Raw genomic sequence first — 18,572 nt, 5'->3', positions numbered from 1 at the left:
GCCCTCATTCACAGAACATGTTCACTCTTGTTCTGTAAACAAACCGGAAATTTCTGCACCCCTTTGATAATGCCAGTACACGGTTAAACATAAACACAACAAATATAATACTATTACAATTAACAACATTGTGCTTCCTTTATCGTAATACAAATAAACAATACAACAATAAATGGACAATCCAAAATGGATAAATAGGTTTTATATGTGAAAATCTGTTACAGTATGGAATGAATCTTTTCACAATTTAGCAAATAAAAATTAGCAGATGTATTAATGGTGTTTTAACAGAATGAAAAATACACAATATTTGAATGAAAATTATTTAAACCTCCGCATGATTCTAGCTATGACAAAAGTGTCTCCAATCAATGTATTCAAGCCGAGTTTTCATCGAAGTCTTACTAATAATTGTACTTGATTGTTTATAGCACCATGATATAAACAAGAATGTTTGCAGATTAAAATATACTATAAAAATAACTGATTTTACAGTGAAACTTTACTAATTACACATGCCCTGCACAGTAAAAAGAAACAAAATCAAAATGTATCTAGAAAAAGATACCAGTAAATTTTTAAAGTCTATCTACGAAAGATTATAGAATTTCAAAACTTTAACAGACAAGTAATCACTAAAAATATACATTAAACACTTATTCATGGACACAATACTTTTTCAAATATAGGTTATTTTTTCTCATTTGGGAGACTATTTCATAAGAACCAACAATTTCAAAATCTGTTTTCTACTTGTTGTTCGTGTTAAGTATTCTAAAAGAACAATGGCAACTAGAACATTATGTTAAAAAAAAAAAAAAAAAAAAGTTAGTGGCAAGAAATCATACATACTGCAAATAAAACCTAGTTTTATACCTAACATTTAGACTAATTATGCAAATGAACATTTGAGACTGACACACTTTGTTTATCTAATAATTGTTGACATAATAAGAAAACTTTTAAAAGTGTTTTCTCTTTTATTAATAAGATTTCGTAACCATTTAGCTGTTGAATGTTCGGACCGTAAGGTGGAAAAGAGGGGGAAATGCACACGGTCAGAGGTCAGGATGGAGTATAAAGAAAAAATATTTACATATGAAAAGGGATTGTGCTTATTTTGATTGCAAAACACAGGTTAGTGCTGATTTAAATGCATGATGTGACTGGATGAGGTCATGTGTGGTTTTCTTTGCTGATGGCTCTGTCACACATACTGACTCAAAGACATGGAGCCTAATTCACAAAATGTTTGCAACTTAATCTTGCAGTGCAAAAAAACTTGCAAAGACAATGTGACGTTGCTTAAAAGATTTTTGTGAGTTAGGTCTATGGTTGCATGGCAGTTGTTCTACTTACACTGAAACCCCTCTAAACCGGACACCCTCAGGACCAAGTAAAATGTCTAATATTAAGAGATATCCAGTTTATAGAGGTTAAGTTCTGTATTGATTTTTAAAAAAGGACCGTGATAAATGTCCGGTTTACAGAGGGTCCAGTTTTAAGAGGTTTCACTGTATATGGCCCAAAAAAATATTGTCAGAAAATATACAGGCCAAATTTATGAAACCCATTTTCCTTAAATGCAGGTGTTTAAGCAATGCAAATGTATGTAGTTACACGCATGTAGGACAAATGTATGTAGTTCCACGCATGTAGGACAAATGTATGTAGTTCCACGCATGTAGGACAAATGTATGTAGTTACACGCATGTAGGACAAACATGATTTGTAACGTGGGCCCATATACATTTAATCTGGCCAGAAATGTACATTATTCAATCAACTACAAAGTTGTCACGTCCTACTTGCTGTTGCTCTTTTGGTGTATCTAGAAAATACTACATGCTGTTAGATACCATCAAACTTACAAGTTGTTTCTAAATGTATCTAATGAGCGAAAATGAGTTGGATACATTTTTAAACAATGAACTGTAAGATAAATGGTATCGAACAGAAACAAATGTGGCATTCCATTTCTTACATAATCTCAAAAACTAGTTTTAAAACAAATTTAAAGGTCTTTTTCAGCTAAGACATAATTATGGCGCTTGTGCTTATGTATCACAAAATAATCAGTTTCAGGTTCACTTACATGTTATAAAGCTATTTAGATGCTATGGCTGTGGCGACCGGGTCATCACCTAGGAGCAGCCAGTCATATGTCTTTAAATCGTTACACCTATGTGTGTTATTAGTGTGTGCTATCATAAATAATGAATGATGGGTGTGAATGAAAGTACAAATACAGAATCATAAATCATGTAGCCTAAAGATCATGTAGCCTAAATCACAAGTACCTTTGAACAGAACAGTTTATGGTAAGAGCAATAGCTGAAGATGAGAAAAAACAAACCACAGTGTACATTTCAAGTCACAAAATGTGTTTTTTTGAGTGGGTTAACTGCCATGTTATCATGCCTTTAACCTCTATGAAAAGTAATAAACCAATGAAGTAAACAAGTAAATTACATTGCATTGCTAAACATACATTGTACAGATTTATATGTTTTATACATAAAAACTAATTTTCTGAACTTGTTCTTGGACCTTTCTACCACTTATTTGTACAAGAAAATCAATTAAAATATACAATTAAAGTACAAGCTGAAATGATCTTTAAAAAGATGATAATGATCATATACACACAAATAAAGGTTAATTTTCAGCATTGCAGATCAAAGCTAGTCTGTGAAAATTTATTTTACACAAAGAAATAAGCTGAAATTGGATTTTTTTTTAAAAAGGTAAAAAAATCACATCTCTGGTAAAATAAAACTATTAAAATACTAAAAGAAAAAAATGAATGTCAAAGATATGTTAATGCTCTTTCAGAATTATCAGGTTCTGGCATTTTTTAAAATAGAAATCTAGATATTGATCTTGATGTTATTGACACTCTTTGATATAGGATTAATTTAACTCCACAAATTCTGTCACAATACAGAAGAGAACCTCACAGATGTGCAACACATCACCATGCCGTGGGTATGACTGACCTATCCCATCGATACAGATCCATTAATTTCGATGTAGAACCATATAATTCTGAGATCATTTACAGTACATACAAATCGTTATCTGCATCTCCAACTGCAATGCAGGTGAATCAAATATTAACCAGCAATGCAGGTGAATCAAATATTAACCTGCAATACAGATGAATCAAATATTAACCTACAATACAGGTGAATCAAATATTAACCTGCAATGCAGGTGAATCAAATATTAACCTGCAATACAGATGAATCAAATATTAACCTGCATACAGGTGAATTAAATATTAACCTGCAATGCAGATGAATCAAATATTAACCTGCAATACAGATGAATAAAATATTAACCTGCAATACAGATGAATCAGTTATTAAAGAATTAATTTGTAATGCAGGTAAATCAAATATATTACTCAACTTTCACTGGGGGTTTACCAAACATTATGTCATGATAAACAATTTGTGCAAATTTTAAATTAGTGCAACAGGAAACCACTGAATCTATGCAGTTTGGATGTCCCATACATCACCACAATAAAACATGACTACAATCAGATATGTCATGCTTCGGACACAATAAATGCATTTGCTATACTTGACATAATATGTTTATCCAATTATCCCTAGCTAAAGTTGATCAGTGTATTAATCTGTAGTGCAGGTGAATCAAATATTAATCTGTAATGCGGGTGAATCAAATATTAATCTGTAATGCGGGTGAATCAAATATTAATCTCCGATGTAGGTGAATCAAATATTAATCTGCGATACAGGTGAATCAAATATTAATTTGCAATGAAGGTGAATCAAATATTAATTTGCAATACAGGTGAATCAAATGCTAATTTGCAATGCAGGTGAATCAAATATTAATTTGCAATTTAAGTGAATCAAATACTAAGTTGCAATGCAAGTGAATCAAATGCTAATTTGCAATGCAGGTGAATCAAATGCTAATTTGCAATGCAAGTGAATCAAATGCTAATTTGCAGTGCAGGTGAATCAAATGCTAATTTGCAGTGCAGGTGAATCAAATGCTAATCTGAAATGAAAGTACATTAAATATTAATGTACGTCTCAAAACTGCATTAAAAGCACCTGACAAATTAATCTATGTCTGAACCTGCAATGAAGGTTTGTTAAGTGTCAGTACACATGTATGTTTTTAACGGTGTGATAGAACTGAATGAAGAGATCATAATCCAGTGGTAATGTTGAGAAGTCCTCGGTTGATCAGGCGTTCCCGCAGTAGGTGGAAAACGTGGAGCTGCTCCTCGGGTTTTAACAAGAACACGCTCTGCAGCAACTTCTGGGGATTTGGTATTCTGAAAAACAGAAAAAAGTTAAATATTTGTTTTGTTTAACGACGCCACTAGGGCTTTAACAAGATGAAGCTCAGTAGCAATTTCTGGGGGTTTGGTATTCTGAAAATAGAAAAAAGTTAAAAGTTTGTTTTGTTAAACGACACCACTAGGGCAGCAACTTCTGGGGGTTTGGTATTCTGAACACAGAAAAAAGTTAAAAGTTTGTTTTGTTTAACGACGCCACTAGGGCTTTTAACAAGACGAAGCTCAGTAGCAATTTCTGGGGGTTTGGTATTCTGAAAATAGAAAAAAGTTAAAAGTTTGTTTTGTTAAACGACACCACTAGGGCAGCAACTTCTGAGGAGTTTGGTATTCTGCAAACAGATGGGCACGAATAATCAACACAAAATACATTTATTTATAGTCATGGCTCACACTGTAACACATTCTGGTTTAGCCATTTTCAGATATATAGTTAAGAGTTTGTTTTGTTTAAAGACACCACTAGAGCACATTGATTTATTAAGCATTAGCTATTGAATGTCAAACATTTGGTAATTTTGACATAGTCTTAGAGATGAAACCCACTATATTTTTTCATTAGTAGCAAGAGGTCTTTTATATGCACTATTCCACAGACTGAAAAGCACATGCCTTTAATATACCAGTCGTGGTGCACTGGCTGGAACGAGAAATAGCCGAATAGGCCCACCGATGGGGATAGATCCTAGATCAAGCAAGTGCTTTATAACTGGGTTATGTCCTACCCCCTGCAAACAGAAGGACATGAATAATCAACACAAAGTACATTGTTTTAGATGATGTAGTAGATAGAGAAAAAATTTGTCAGACCAGAAAGTCATTTGAAAGAAAAGTATTATTCCACATTATCTATTAAAATTTCGGAATGATCGGAAACTCTTCAGATGTACAGAAATGGATAATCTAAACAATAAAATGCAAGTAATGTCTGCTTTTCATAATCAAAATTGGCTCTAATAGAGAGAAAAATATCTTGGTGTTTAAAAACTAGGGTCAGCCAATTTTTAACCAAACTTAAGTGTCCATATGCATGGACTGAAACTAGATTCTGCGACTTTAAAATAGTGTTTATTTCAAAGCACATGAAATGTAATATACCTGATAAAACTGAAATGGTAGACATGAACAAATGTCGCCATGAGGAACTGACAGTCAAACCTGTCCATGATGCCGCCGTGACCTGGAATGATGTCACCAAAATCCTGAAATGAGTAAATACCAAACATCAGTATGTTCTGTGCAAACATCAAAGCACATTGTTTAATTAGCAGCTAACAGATACCTAACACAAGGTTTGAAAGTGACATGAGGTAATGATAATAATTTTTATAAGCAGTGTTTGCTTTCCACCTCATTTTTGACAGTCTTCTAAGTAAATCCAGAATTCCTCATTTTGAGTAGTGATAAGCTTTTGTTGGTGTTTGTCTAGAGTTTTCCACAATTCTGTTAAAAAAGCAAATGACGGACAAAATCATAACTTAAGTTTTGAACGAAAAAATATGGGAAAACAGTCAGAAACACTTAAGTCTAATAAACTGTCTTATTTCCATACTACTGTTTACAAATGCTTCTTAATTTTTAACATTTACTTCCAAATTAACACTTGAAAAACAAAGATTGCTCCCCCACCCCTTAATAAAATTAATTTCGAACCTTGCTAAAAATATGCTAATTGCAATACTTAGTTCAGATCTGAATAATTATCAAACTATATTTACACAGTAACAAAAACTACTACTGCTATAATACAAGGTATAAAACAAAAGTCAATACTACTTGTGATAAAGTTCTAAAAGAAATGTCAAACCTTAATTTTAAAAGCTCGCTTGAATCCACTGGCAAAGAAGCCTCCAAAGGGACCAATAACAGAAGCAAATATTGACATTGACACAGAGTGGAGGAGAAACGGATAGATTTTAACTGTTGTCCATGGAATTCGAATCTGAAAAATAAAAAGAAACTTATTAATTTCTGTGTAAAGTTAAATATCCGAACTTTCCAATTTTTCAAACTGTACTAAATGCGCCAGTTCTAAAACAAAGAGAATGTAGTTTACCGCTAAAAACTGTTAAAGTATTTTGTCAGTTGGCTCATCTGAGTTTATTTTAAAAGAGGTGTGTTTTTTTACAAACCTGATCTTAGCAACATGTTGCATTAAAATAATAATAAACAGACCAAAAAAGTAAACATGGCTAAAAAAGGATTCTTATGAATGTTGTTGCATTACACTTTAACCATGTCAGTAGCATTCAAAATAAAATCTATCTAGCCACTAGAAACCTGTACACTGGATTCACAAATTCTAACTTGGTGAAGATCCATTCAAATATAAAAGCAATTCTGTAAATTGCTGCTTCATTTTATCAATACATGTAGAGTAAGTCCATGTACAAGGGAAGTAACTCAGTATTGCAATCTTCCTTGGTTAAAGGTCTACATTTATCAAAATCATAATTCACTGTTTGGTATCTATATCAATAAAATAATTTTTTAAAGATTTACCCGTTTTTAATATATTCGCAATAAAAAGTTGCGTTTTTCCCCATCACTTGCCAAAAAGCCTCTGAACTCCAAGAGTCAAGCCAAGTGACCCCATGACACACTAACCAGAATAACATGAACGGGTGATTCGCAGCCTTTCGGTCATTTTACATGGAAGTGGAACATGTGTATTTTTAAAACGCAAAAATGTTATTCTATTGAATTGAATTGTATGTTTCGAATATTATTTTGAAGATATCTTTCAAATGTGAAACATGGTGAACCATTGTTCAGTGTATGGTGTACAAAAGCTGCAGTTAAAGGAAAAAGAAGTTTGCATATTTTTCCGAAAGACAAACCGACATTGTTTGCACGGAAGCAGTTCTTAAACTGAACACGTGCCCATTGGAAAGGACCGTCAAGATGGGATTTGATTTGCAGTGACCACTTCATACCTGGGGGTTACGACGATTATCTAAGATGGTCGATGGGAATGGCACCAAAACTTTTGTTAAAAGAACTTGTCTGTTCCAAGCCTATATCCCCCCTGTTCAGACTATTTGCAGCCCAGAGACAAAAACAAAGCCCAAACGTTAGTGCCGAGGTGTACGTTGTTCATATTAGTTTATATCAGTTAATATTAATTAGTATTTTTTCTAAAAAATATTTTCCCTACATTTATTTCTTTAACATATATAAATGCATCATGTTGAGGTGTATCTTTGTGCCAAAAATGAACAATGTACACCTCGGCATTAACATTCGCACTTTGTTTTTGTGTCCGGGTTCCGTGCTGCACATTGGCTGACCGCATTTGGCTCAACGGATCATCGTCAGTGTACTACGGTTCAAACTGATAGGGATGTACTCCTAATGGATTTTCTCCTTCTTCCTCACCAATTGTGGTAGCATTAGAATAGACAAATGCGACAAGTCCGAAATGTCCAAACGTCCGATAAGAATGAGCTATTTTCCGAAGAATCATTACATGCGGTCGCCATGCTAACCTACTAATGAATGTCCTGAATGAGTGGAATTCACCTGATGCTGCGTCACAGGTCAGATGCAGGTATTTTTTTTATATACTGTGTATTAATAATGTGCCATGATTGTGGACCTTTAATTGGTCAATGGAAAAAGTGAACAACTATCATATTTCCAACTTGACTACATACAGTAACAGAAGTATCCCACCCCTCAAAAAAACAGAAGATAAAAAAAAAGAGATAAAAACCCCATCAGAATTAACTGTTGTCACTGAATATTTCCAAAATGATGTAATGGTATTAATCCTCAAATGAATACCTTACATTTGCATTGTTACTTCAGTTTTAAGTACATATATGCAAATCATAAAATGGAACATAATTTTAAATAATTAATAAAACTTATGTACAGGATTTTGTTTGTTCTCAAAATAAAAATAAATTTTTAAAAAATCCTAAATAATAATTGGTGGCATGGAGGTAGATATTGATACACATTGTGACCACAAGTGAAATATTTTTTTCCTTGGCCTAAAGTACCATTTGGTCCAGTACGGGCTAGTGTGTGTCAATCTGATTTAAGCTGTTATACCTGTCATTTCATTACAGAAGAAACCACATAACTTACTAATGAAAAGAAGCCCTGTAATGTCTCGGGAAGATTGAATTCAGTGATGTGGAACACTGGATTACGCTCACAGTCCATCGACAGAGCCTCTTTCTCTTCATCATAGTGGATCGGACAAACAAAGAAGTCAAACTGCACCAGAACATAGGACAGCTGAAAACCAAGACAAACAGCATTGAAATGATGTTTTTCTGAACTAGTCTTTCAGTGAAATGAATATTTATTCATATATTTAATTTAGTCATGCATGACCAAATGTTTGACATTCAATAGCCGGTGATTAATTAATCAATGTGCTTTAGTGGTGTCGTTAAACAAAACAAACTTGTTTTAAAATTTAGTCACAAAAAATCATAGAATTTCTTATCATGCATTAATTTTACTTACAAGAAAAAAAGAAAGAATTTCATCACAGTAAAAGGACACTTTCATGAAATACAAGTCGTATATAATTGATGGAAAAGCTGGAGCAATAATTCATACCGACAATTTTACGAATAACAACATACACATTAACCTTGGTTGGGGCACAACGATGAAACTGTAATTTTAATATTTATACTTATTTTAATTTTTAATATTACATTACAGTTGAGTATCTTGTTTATCACTTGGTATTTTTCTTTGTGACTTGGAAGATATGGTATCTGTGTCAAATGACCAATACATTTCATTTCAACTTATTTTCTTGTTTATATCCAATTAAGGTTCAAGCACGCTGTCCTGAGCACACACCACAGCTATCTGGGCCGTCTGTCCAGGACATTGGGTTAGTTGTTAGTGAGAGAGAAAAGGGTGTAGTGGCCTTACACATACCCACTGATTCATTAAAACTTGCTTTGGGGTGGAGCCGGTAGCAGGTTCCAAACCCTGTACCTACCAGCCTTACGGCTTAACCACGCCGCCACCAAGGCCGGTTCCCAAAAAATACAGTTTCTGATCCTTGAAATCTCTCTCATACAGGGTTTGACAAATCCACTAGCCCTTGGTCCCAGCTAGCGAATTTTTGGTCTGGGCTAGTGAAAATTACAGTGAAAACTGTATTTCTACAATTCTACTGGGCACTAGCCTAGGGTACTGTAAACATTTGTCGAACACTATTTCTTATAAGCAAGGTTCATAGCCTTAAAGACCAAACAAATTCAAAGACTTTTATCTGCCATTTTCAAAGACTTTTACCTGCCATTTTCAAAGACTTTTATCTGCCATTTTCAAAGACTTTCAAAGAATTCCAATTTTTTTTAAATACAAAACAAAACTTTGTGCAAATAAAAATGTCATCTTGTGAAATACATGTATTTTGAAATGTGGATCACCAATGATACCTTTCAAGTACAGTCTAAATCTCTGTTTACCCCTACCCACTCCTGTCTACAATCCTTATATCTTTTCAAAAAAGCTATCAATATATCTTATTTTAAATAAAATCTTACCATGATTCCGAAGATGATTGTTGAAATAGCTCCTCCAATAAAACCTTCCCAGGTTTTTTTGGGAGACAATTTAATGAGAGGTGTTTTGCCAAAAAAGAAGCCAAACATGTATGCCATGATGTCGTTGCAAATAATCATTGACACTGGAACCAACAACCTGAGAAACAAATAACATACAAATGTACTTACAATCAAATTAACATATTGGGTGAAAATGAAAGGTAGGAAGGAAGGAAATGTTTTATTTAACGACGCACTCAACACATTTTATTTACGGTTATATGGCATCAGACATATGGTTAAGGACCACACAGATATTGAGAGAGGAAACCTGCGGTTGCCACTTAATGGGCTAATCTTTTATATGCACCATCCCATAGATGGTAGTACATACCACAGTCTTTGATATGTCAGTCGTGGTGCACTGGCAGGAATGAGAAATAGCCCATAAAAGGTAGGAACAATTCACATCCAGATGACCTTTCATACAACTAATGAAAACAATATTGGAAGGACTGTTTGCTATTACTAACATAAGGAAAGAAAGAAAGAAATATTTTATTTAACGACGCACTCAACACATTTGATTTACGGTTATATGGCGTCAGACATATATGGTTAAGGATCACACAGATTTTGAGAGGAAACCCGCTGTCGCCACTACATGGGCTACTCTTCCGATTAGCAGCAAGGGATCTTTACTAACATAAGGATGATTTAAGAAACTTCAAAGACAGCCTCTTTAAGAAAATTAAGGGACGGGATTTAGCTTAGTCGGTTGAGTGCTCGCTTGAAGTGCTTGTGTCACAGGATCAAACCAGCTCGGTGGATTCATTCAGTGCACCACAACTGGACAAAGAAGGCTGTGGTATGTATTTTCCTGTCTCTGGGGAAGTGTATATAAAAGATCCCTTGTTGCATTAGGAAAAATGTAGTGGGTTTCCGCTGATGACTATGAATCATAATTACCAAATGTTTGACATCCAATAACTGATGATTAATTAATCAATGTGCTCCAGTTGTGTCATTAAACAAAACAAACTTTAACTTTAAGAAAATTAAATTCGCACAATCAGCCTACTTTGAGAACATTCCCAAGGATCTCACTGACCCTCGAAAAGTGTCTTTTGAAGCATGGGAACTTGGACAGGACTCTTATGTTTTTTAGTTTTAACTTACAATCCTATTATGGGACTCCCCAAATTTCACAAGAAAGCTCAAATGACCCCCAATGGAGAAAGTCCAGTGAGAACGCTGATGCCCCAGGTTTCACCAGCCATTTCTCGCTAACGTTTGCAAACTATTTTGACTGGTTTGCAAATTGGTAATTTGGTATACTGTGTAAAGTAAAATCCAGTCTAGCAAACAATAGTGACAAGCAGTTGACTGAACTTGCCCCTGGTAACTGCCTTTTAAAAAAAAAAAAATTCAAGATTTGGTGGATACATAACCAGCATATGAACTGAACAACTTTTAGCACGGAATCAATGGAATGTCAAAAGTGAAAGGTCATAAACAGAGCTAGATTATGGTAGCCTCACTCACATAGCTAGTGATATTCAATGTTGGGCTAGTAAATAACTATTATTGCCATGCCTAACGGCAAGTGAATTGTTTTTTTTGTCAAATATTGCAGTTAAGTCTATTTTGTAAATATGAATATACTGCCTCCATCCCACCCCCAATGTTAGTGTTTTTAAGCTCTATTTCCCTCTTTAGGTGACATATCTGATTAATTATTACTATTATTTAGTAAAATTGTACAAGTAAAGTCGGGCTAATGAATTTTTAATCGTGGCTAGTAAATTTTTTAAATCAATGATCCCATGGCTAGTAGATTTTATAATAATTCTAGAAGCCCTGTTAATATGCAAAAAGCTAAAACAAATAAACATCTTAAAATTATCCGTGCAACTCACCAGATGAGTCCCTCAAAGACGTTTTGGATGATGAGATGGGACTGGGTTACCACAAGCAACAGGGTCACATGGGTCCAGCCAAACTGAAACAAAAAATGTAAACTTAATTCCTGACCTCATAGTTATCGGGAGCTATTACTCTCGCTCCCCATCACTCCCCTAAGACTACTGTAAAATACTTTATTTTCAAATAGAATTTATTTTCGCTTTTTTTCGCATTTGAATAAAATACGTGAAAATAAATTCCACGCGAAATTAAAAGCTGACGAAAATTGGACATTAATTTTTTTTTTTTAATTTTAGTATCATTCAATCTGATCTAAGACATCATTAGTTTCCGCTGCACAGGACTACAGTAGTAACAATGCAACAATAAAACTTCATATCACGAAGCAAGACGTGATAATAAACAATACGAAGGTTTGTATGGTTTTCTTTCATAAGTGAAAGCAAAACAGAAGTAAACATCACAGTATGTTAAAATGCGGAAGTGAAAAAATCCAGGTTGGACTTGTATGTGGTCAATCATAAACTGTACTGAATGAGTATTTTGACAGTAATAAATAATAAATAATGTTTAAATCAAACTTGTGCTAGCATTGCGCCTTCAAATTCCATTTAGTTTTCAGGTTCGGTTTTTACAACAAGTTTGAGGATTACGAAAAAGAGCACAGGGTAGCCTAAGCACCTTGCGTAAACTTACGTTATTTTGCAAAGAATAAACGTCAAAATTAGTAACATAAGAACCAGTACTTACTTTTTTTTTTACTGGGGGAAGGATGGGAATTTGAGAAAATAACTGCTCGCTAACTGACTAATTTTCATTAAATTGCGAACATTTGATCTCGCGAAAATAAAGTATTTTACAGTATTTAAAAGGACAGCAATTTTTAGCTTCCCTTAGCATTTGAATTTATAGTGTATCAATATGGTAAACTCTGATATGGCTCCCCATAATCTATGGCAGGGGACCAACAGCAAGTTCTGTAACTATGAACATAATCACTAAGAAAATGGTCAAGACGTCAAAGTCCACAAAGGCAAACTCATTGATACACCATTAAAACTATAATTAAAGCTGGACAAATTATATGGCAATTAAATTTTTTTTTTAACATTTGTGTCCATTATTCCCAATAACAGTGGCTTTCTAACCAGAATATTTTTTGAAAAATGAACTACGATTCATATCCCAATACTTGGTGATTTTCGTTGTTGGTAAAATGATCAAATTTATTATCAAAATAGCTGTCACATCAGGTATCGATCACTGAAAATGATCGCGACGTGCCACCATTTTTGTCAAGCAAAAATACTTGTCGAAAAGTATTTTCCACTGAAAATAAAAAATCTAAAGGCACAGGAAGCCGAGTTGTCTTCAGTTTCCTGTTAATAAATGGTTTCCGGTGAGTGTTGTTTGCAAAATGGTGGGAAATATGAATTGGGGAATGCACAGTATACAGTGTACAGTATGTCAACTGGTGTGATGCCGGGCGACTGCAGTAGTCAGAAGGTTACAATGACAAAGGGGATATCTATTTAAAAAATTGTCAATGTGTAATAAATATTTCCAATAAAATTACATTAAGAAGTGTCTTACCAGTGTGAATTGCTTCAGGTAGTGCTTTTTGACCAAACTGAACACAAATGCGACGATGCCACCAACGTACAAGGAGAACGAGATAAACCGATGGTACGACACAAAGTAGTGCCAGAATTTCTAAAAAATATAAATATTTCTCATAGATACATGTATTTCAAGAAGAAAAGAAGCAAAAAACATGTTTTAATTACTTCCACACCATATTAATTTTAAAATGTACATGATATATATATCTATATACAAAAGAGAAAAAGAGTAACATTATTTACAATAATGATCTGTGAAGGTAAGTAGTAACCATGCCTTTTTCTGAATAAATAAATACAGTGGTCAGAGCTTAAATTAAATATAACCTGAGAATTATATGGACAAAAGATTCATATGTGAATGGAAAGGCAATATAGGTACTGAATGCTATATACTAAAGACAGTAGCAAGGTAGGGTTTTAGATTGTACACAAAATAATGCGTATTAATATCAAGTGACAAACCATCAACTCTTTGTTACTTACTGCAAAAAGTGTTGCTGAATATTTGCAATTTTGGAGCTTATTCATAAATAAATAAAACTATATTTTGGAAACAATTCATCTGTCAATTCACAATTTTGGATGTTTCATAAAAAAGGGACAAACCCTAGTTTTTAAACACTAAAGCATATTTTGCACCTAGACTCAGTTTCAACCCGTAAAAATGGACACTAAGTTTAGTTCATTTACAAACCTGTAACAAATTTGGATACAACAGAGTGAAAGAAGAGTCTGTGACTTTGAAACATCTCTAATAGTGAAAAATATGCCGTAGTGTTTAAAAACTAGGGTCTGTCCCTTTAATCTTATTTATTCACAAATGAAAAATATTTTCGAAAAAGCCATCAGCCAATTCACCTTGCATTACTCAACCAATAAAAGTTATACCTGAATGAGTTCTAAAGCCTGGGTAACTTATAAAATCTATGTACATAGAGATGTATTAATGATATACTTACGATGTGTGACAGAACGCCAAAATATTCAGTCATGCTCTCACCATAGAAGAAATAGTTGGACGTAAAGAGGAAGTACCAACTGAGCGTTCTAAACCATGGCAGTTCATACGACTTGTAGACAACATAACCAATGGTTATAATTTCGTGATAACACTTGATTTGGATAGCAAAAATCTAGAAGAAAACAAAAATGTCACAAACTTAACGAAAGCATACAATGAAATATGCAAAATGGATGAATCAAATTCTAAAAACAGAACATCTAAGGTTATAATTCACACATTAAACACAATAATAATTTTTAAAATTTCAATTATTAAAGTATGCTCATATTTTCATCTTGCTTGCAGTTCAGAAATGTGAAGTCAAGTTATTACAATGTATTTCATTGGCATCTCCTTCGACTAATGTTCAGAGTAATAACATGGTTTGAATGCAACAACCTGACTTACTTATGGTAAGTTACCAAGTTGACATTTTCCACAATTATCTATTTTTTTAACTTACACCTGTACATACAATGTACATGTCTCTTAAGTTAATTTTACAAAGAATTCTGAATGTGGACTTTTAATGTTTGAGATAATAAAAATAACTTCATCATAATTACAACCAATAAAACGTAATAATATTTTTTTTTTAATTTCACCACTTGGTCGGGCATTCCATAAAGGAATTAAAAAAAATCCTAAAAACCCCCACCACCCTCTTTTTCTTTTATTACCTAAAACAAAATGGCAGAAAAAATGTGAAAAATAAGAATTACCAGAAGAACCAAAGCCAGAGGTCCCATGTAGATGATGAAACAGAAGCTGAAGATCATAACCCAGGTAAAAATACCTCGAATCACCCAGTTCCGCCATCTGTAATTAAACACAGAGATACATTACAGATTACAGGTGCTTATTTAAATACAGTGTAGTGTCAAATAAATAAATATTTAGTTAAAAAAGATTTATGTTGTTTTTTAAACTTTAATCTTCAAGAATGCAAGGACTTTAAAAACTTGATGGTACATGTAATTGTCACAGGGTATTCTTTGCTTACCAGGCTAGAGATTTTCAAAGCCATCTTAACACTATATTATCGCAAAACCATCATAGACTATGACATCACTAGAATACATGCCATATTGACATCATAGCTTATGGTCGTTTTATAGCACATGCCATAGTGATATCATAGCTTACGGTCGTTTTATAGCACATGCCATAGTGAAATCATAGCTTATGATGGTTTTACAATAACATAGCGCTAAGATAGCTTTGAAAATATGGGCCCCTGGAGCATGAAGTACACTCTGGATCCTAATCATTAGCCGTCATTAGGTATTATAATATATATCACAGTATTGGTACCCTGCATCACTGTCCATATCATATTATTATTATTTACAGCAGTGTCAACAGTATTCTGAGGAAGTCTTCTTACAAAATATTGAAAATACATGATACACGTTATCTAGAAATATATGTATTACCTAGAGCTGTATTTATACAAAAAATTATTATCTCTGTTTACTAAATAAAATTTAGTATGCATATTAACTTTTATTTAGTAATGTTACTCCCTGTCTTTTTTACAATTAAGATGATCACTATTTCTGTAGTAATTATCTGTACCTTGGAGTAAGGTCCTTAAGAGCTGAGTCTAAAACCTCTGTAGTTTCATCGGACGCCTGAGCGAGGCTGGTTTTCCCAGCTTTCAAGTCAGGGGCAACTGGCATATCTTCAGCTTCATCTTCAGATAATGTCTGTGAAAAAACAAGCCAAATAATTATCATAAATTTCTTCCATAAATACATAATTAAACAGCACAGATTTCAAAATGATTCGCCGTCTCAATTTCGAAATTTCAAATAGTTACAAGTTCATTGGCAATATATAAATATACACATGTACTTGAAATTCCAAATAAGATATTTATTTTATTAACATGATTCATACACTTATTTAAAGGCACGTGTGCAGAGAGGTGTTTTTGGGCCCAAAGAACACAGGTGGGGGCCCACTTAAGGACAGGGTGAATTCCCTATTAGCAAGATTCCTTGTGTCTACATTATTTTTCTGGCAGACTTTAGTTGATGTTTTTCAGTGACTCGTTTGACAGACATTCTACAGAATGCTACTTTGGTTCACATTTAGCCTATATCTGTCCCAGTCTGTTCTAGGAGCACTGGAAAAATGACTGCCCCACTCTAAAAAGAAATAGGAAGTGGAGTCAGCCCATACTACTATTTTCTAGACTATTTCATCTTCCATTGGCATCATCCAGGATAGATCGGTCTCCTTGATATAGATTTACGCACAGCACTACAACTTCCTCAATCTAAGGACTTGGGTATTTTCTGGATGGAATGTAACCTATCTTGCAGCTGTGCACCGGACTTTAACTTTCAGGCCTTAGTTCCAAATTTTATGTCAAAATTATCCTTTTCCCCCACATTGTTAAATACTTTATTTTTTCTGGTCAGTTATTAGTGTTTGAAGCTCAAGTTGTAAGTTGATTTTTTAAGGACAAAAATACAAATTTGCTGTGCCTTACTCTATAAAGATGGCTTGTGAACCATTGACAAAAAAAGAAAGAAGAGTTTTATTTAATGACACACTCAACACATTTTATTTACGGTTATATGGCGTCAGACATATGGTTAAGGACCACACAGATTTTGAGAGGAAACCCGCTGTCACCACTATATGGGCTACTCTTCCGATTAGCAGCAAGGGATCTTTTATTTGCGCTTCCCACAGGCAGGATAGCACAAAGCATGGCCTTTGTTGAACCAGTTATGGATCACTGGTCGGTGCAAGTGGTTTACACCTACCCATTGAGCCTTGCGGAGCACTCACTCATGGTTTGGAGTCGGTATCTGGATTAAAAACCCCATGCCTCGACTGGGATCCGAACCCAGTACCTACCAGCCTGTAGACCGATGGCCTGCCACGACGCCACTGAGGCCGGTTGAACCATTGACAAGGTAGTATGTACAATGCCCTTCTAAGCCTTCACCAGTAGTGGGGCATTGGTGCACGCACACATACATACATGTCAGGGCTAGCTCTGCCACTTGTCAAATTCGCTAACTGCGAATTCTGAAAACAATTGGTGAATTTTATTTTAATTTGGCAAATAATTTCATGCAATGATTCAAATTTTGTTGGAAAATTACTGGGATTTTGCATTTTTTGAAGTTTAAATAGATAATTTGGAGAAAGTTTCTGCTCACTTAGAGCTAGCCCTGCATGTACATAGTTGAAATTTGCCTTGCTGCCCTGCCTTCTGGCCATAATGCCCTCAAATCTCAATCAGTTGAGGTCAAATGCCTTGCCACTAAATGTTTCTCACCGAAACAGATGACATAGTTAACAATATGGCTATGTTAATGTATGCTAGTTTTGTATGCACTTGCGCAAAGCTTTGCTACATAGCAGCCATTTTAGTGCTCATTTGAAAAACAGAAATACTAATAAAAATGTAACTATTTGGATAAGAATTATCTGCTTAAATGTTCACCGAAACAGGCCTCCCTATTTTATTCATATCACATTCATAATTGTGTTTTTTTAATTTTTACTGTTATTTTAATTATTATTGCTGTTCTTTTTCTTGATTATTATTGTTGTTGTTATTTTATTATTATTGTTTTATTTGTTGATGATTATTATTGTTGTTGCTATTATTTTAGCAAATATTTGTGTCTTTAGATTGAAGAATGACTTTACAATTTTAATGATATGAATTTAATGAAGTGTAGGAAGCCAAGAATAATGAATGGGCATCAGTCTACAGAGCTCGCCTCTAGGTAACACTGTAATTTCATATTATGTAAACAAACAACACAGAATAATAAGATACTTGCAAGTCATATGCATGTGCTCATGTCAAAAGCTGCAAAGTAATACGTAAAAATGGCATTCCTGCTTTGCAAATAATGCCAAATTGCATTGCTAATTTTAATAATCGTCCATTTTTCGTTTACCTTTTCTTTTATCTCTTCTAAGCTACGAATTTTTCTCTGTCTAATGTCCGCCATATGATAAAGACGGGATGTTAAACGGAAATAAAGCTATTTTAATCTGGTTTAATAAAACAGAATTATTTATAAACAGAAAATGTTCAATACACTACTAACAGGTGCCCTCTCGAAATATCTCGCGAGAATTCCTTCAACAGTGTGGTTCTGCCACGTTTC

General features: G+C 33.9%; 1 protein-coding gene across 1 annotated transcript; it reads right to left on the bottom strand.

Annotated features, from left to right (window-relative positions):
* Positions 1-113: 113 nt before the first annotated feature.
* Positions 114-18,509, bottom strand: LOC121378900 (phosphatidate cytidylyltransferase 2-like). The gene is made up of 11 exons (XM_041507265.1): positions 18,360-18,509; positions 16,003-16,133; positions 15,147-15,243; positions 14,381-14,554; positions 13,390-13,509; positions 11,790-11,872; positions 9,871-10,027; positions 8,438-8,590; positions 6,150-6,284; positions 5,441-5,544; positions 114-4,321 (listed from the first exon to the last, which is right to left on the bottom strand). The coding sequence occupies exons 1-11, from the start codon at positions 18,411-18,413 to the stop codon at positions 4,192-4,194; spliced, it is 1,338 nt and encodes a 445-aa protein (XP_041363199.1). The 5' UTR covers positions 18,414-18,509; the 3' UTR covers positions 114-4,191.
* Positions 18,510-18,572: the final 63 nt, after the last annotated feature.

This window comes from Gigantopelta aegis, chromosome 8, assembly GCF_016097555.1.
Source record: "Gigantopelta aegis isolate Gae_Host chromosome 8, Gae_host_genome, whole genome shotgun sequence".
NCBI classification, from domain to species: domain Eukaryota; kingdom Metazoa; phylum Mollusca; class Gastropoda; order Neomphalida; family Peltospiridae; genus Gigantopelta; species Gigantopelta aegis.
The sequence above is the reverse complement of the archived record's forward strand: the minus strand, read 5'-3'. Positions and strand labels throughout refer to the sequence as shown.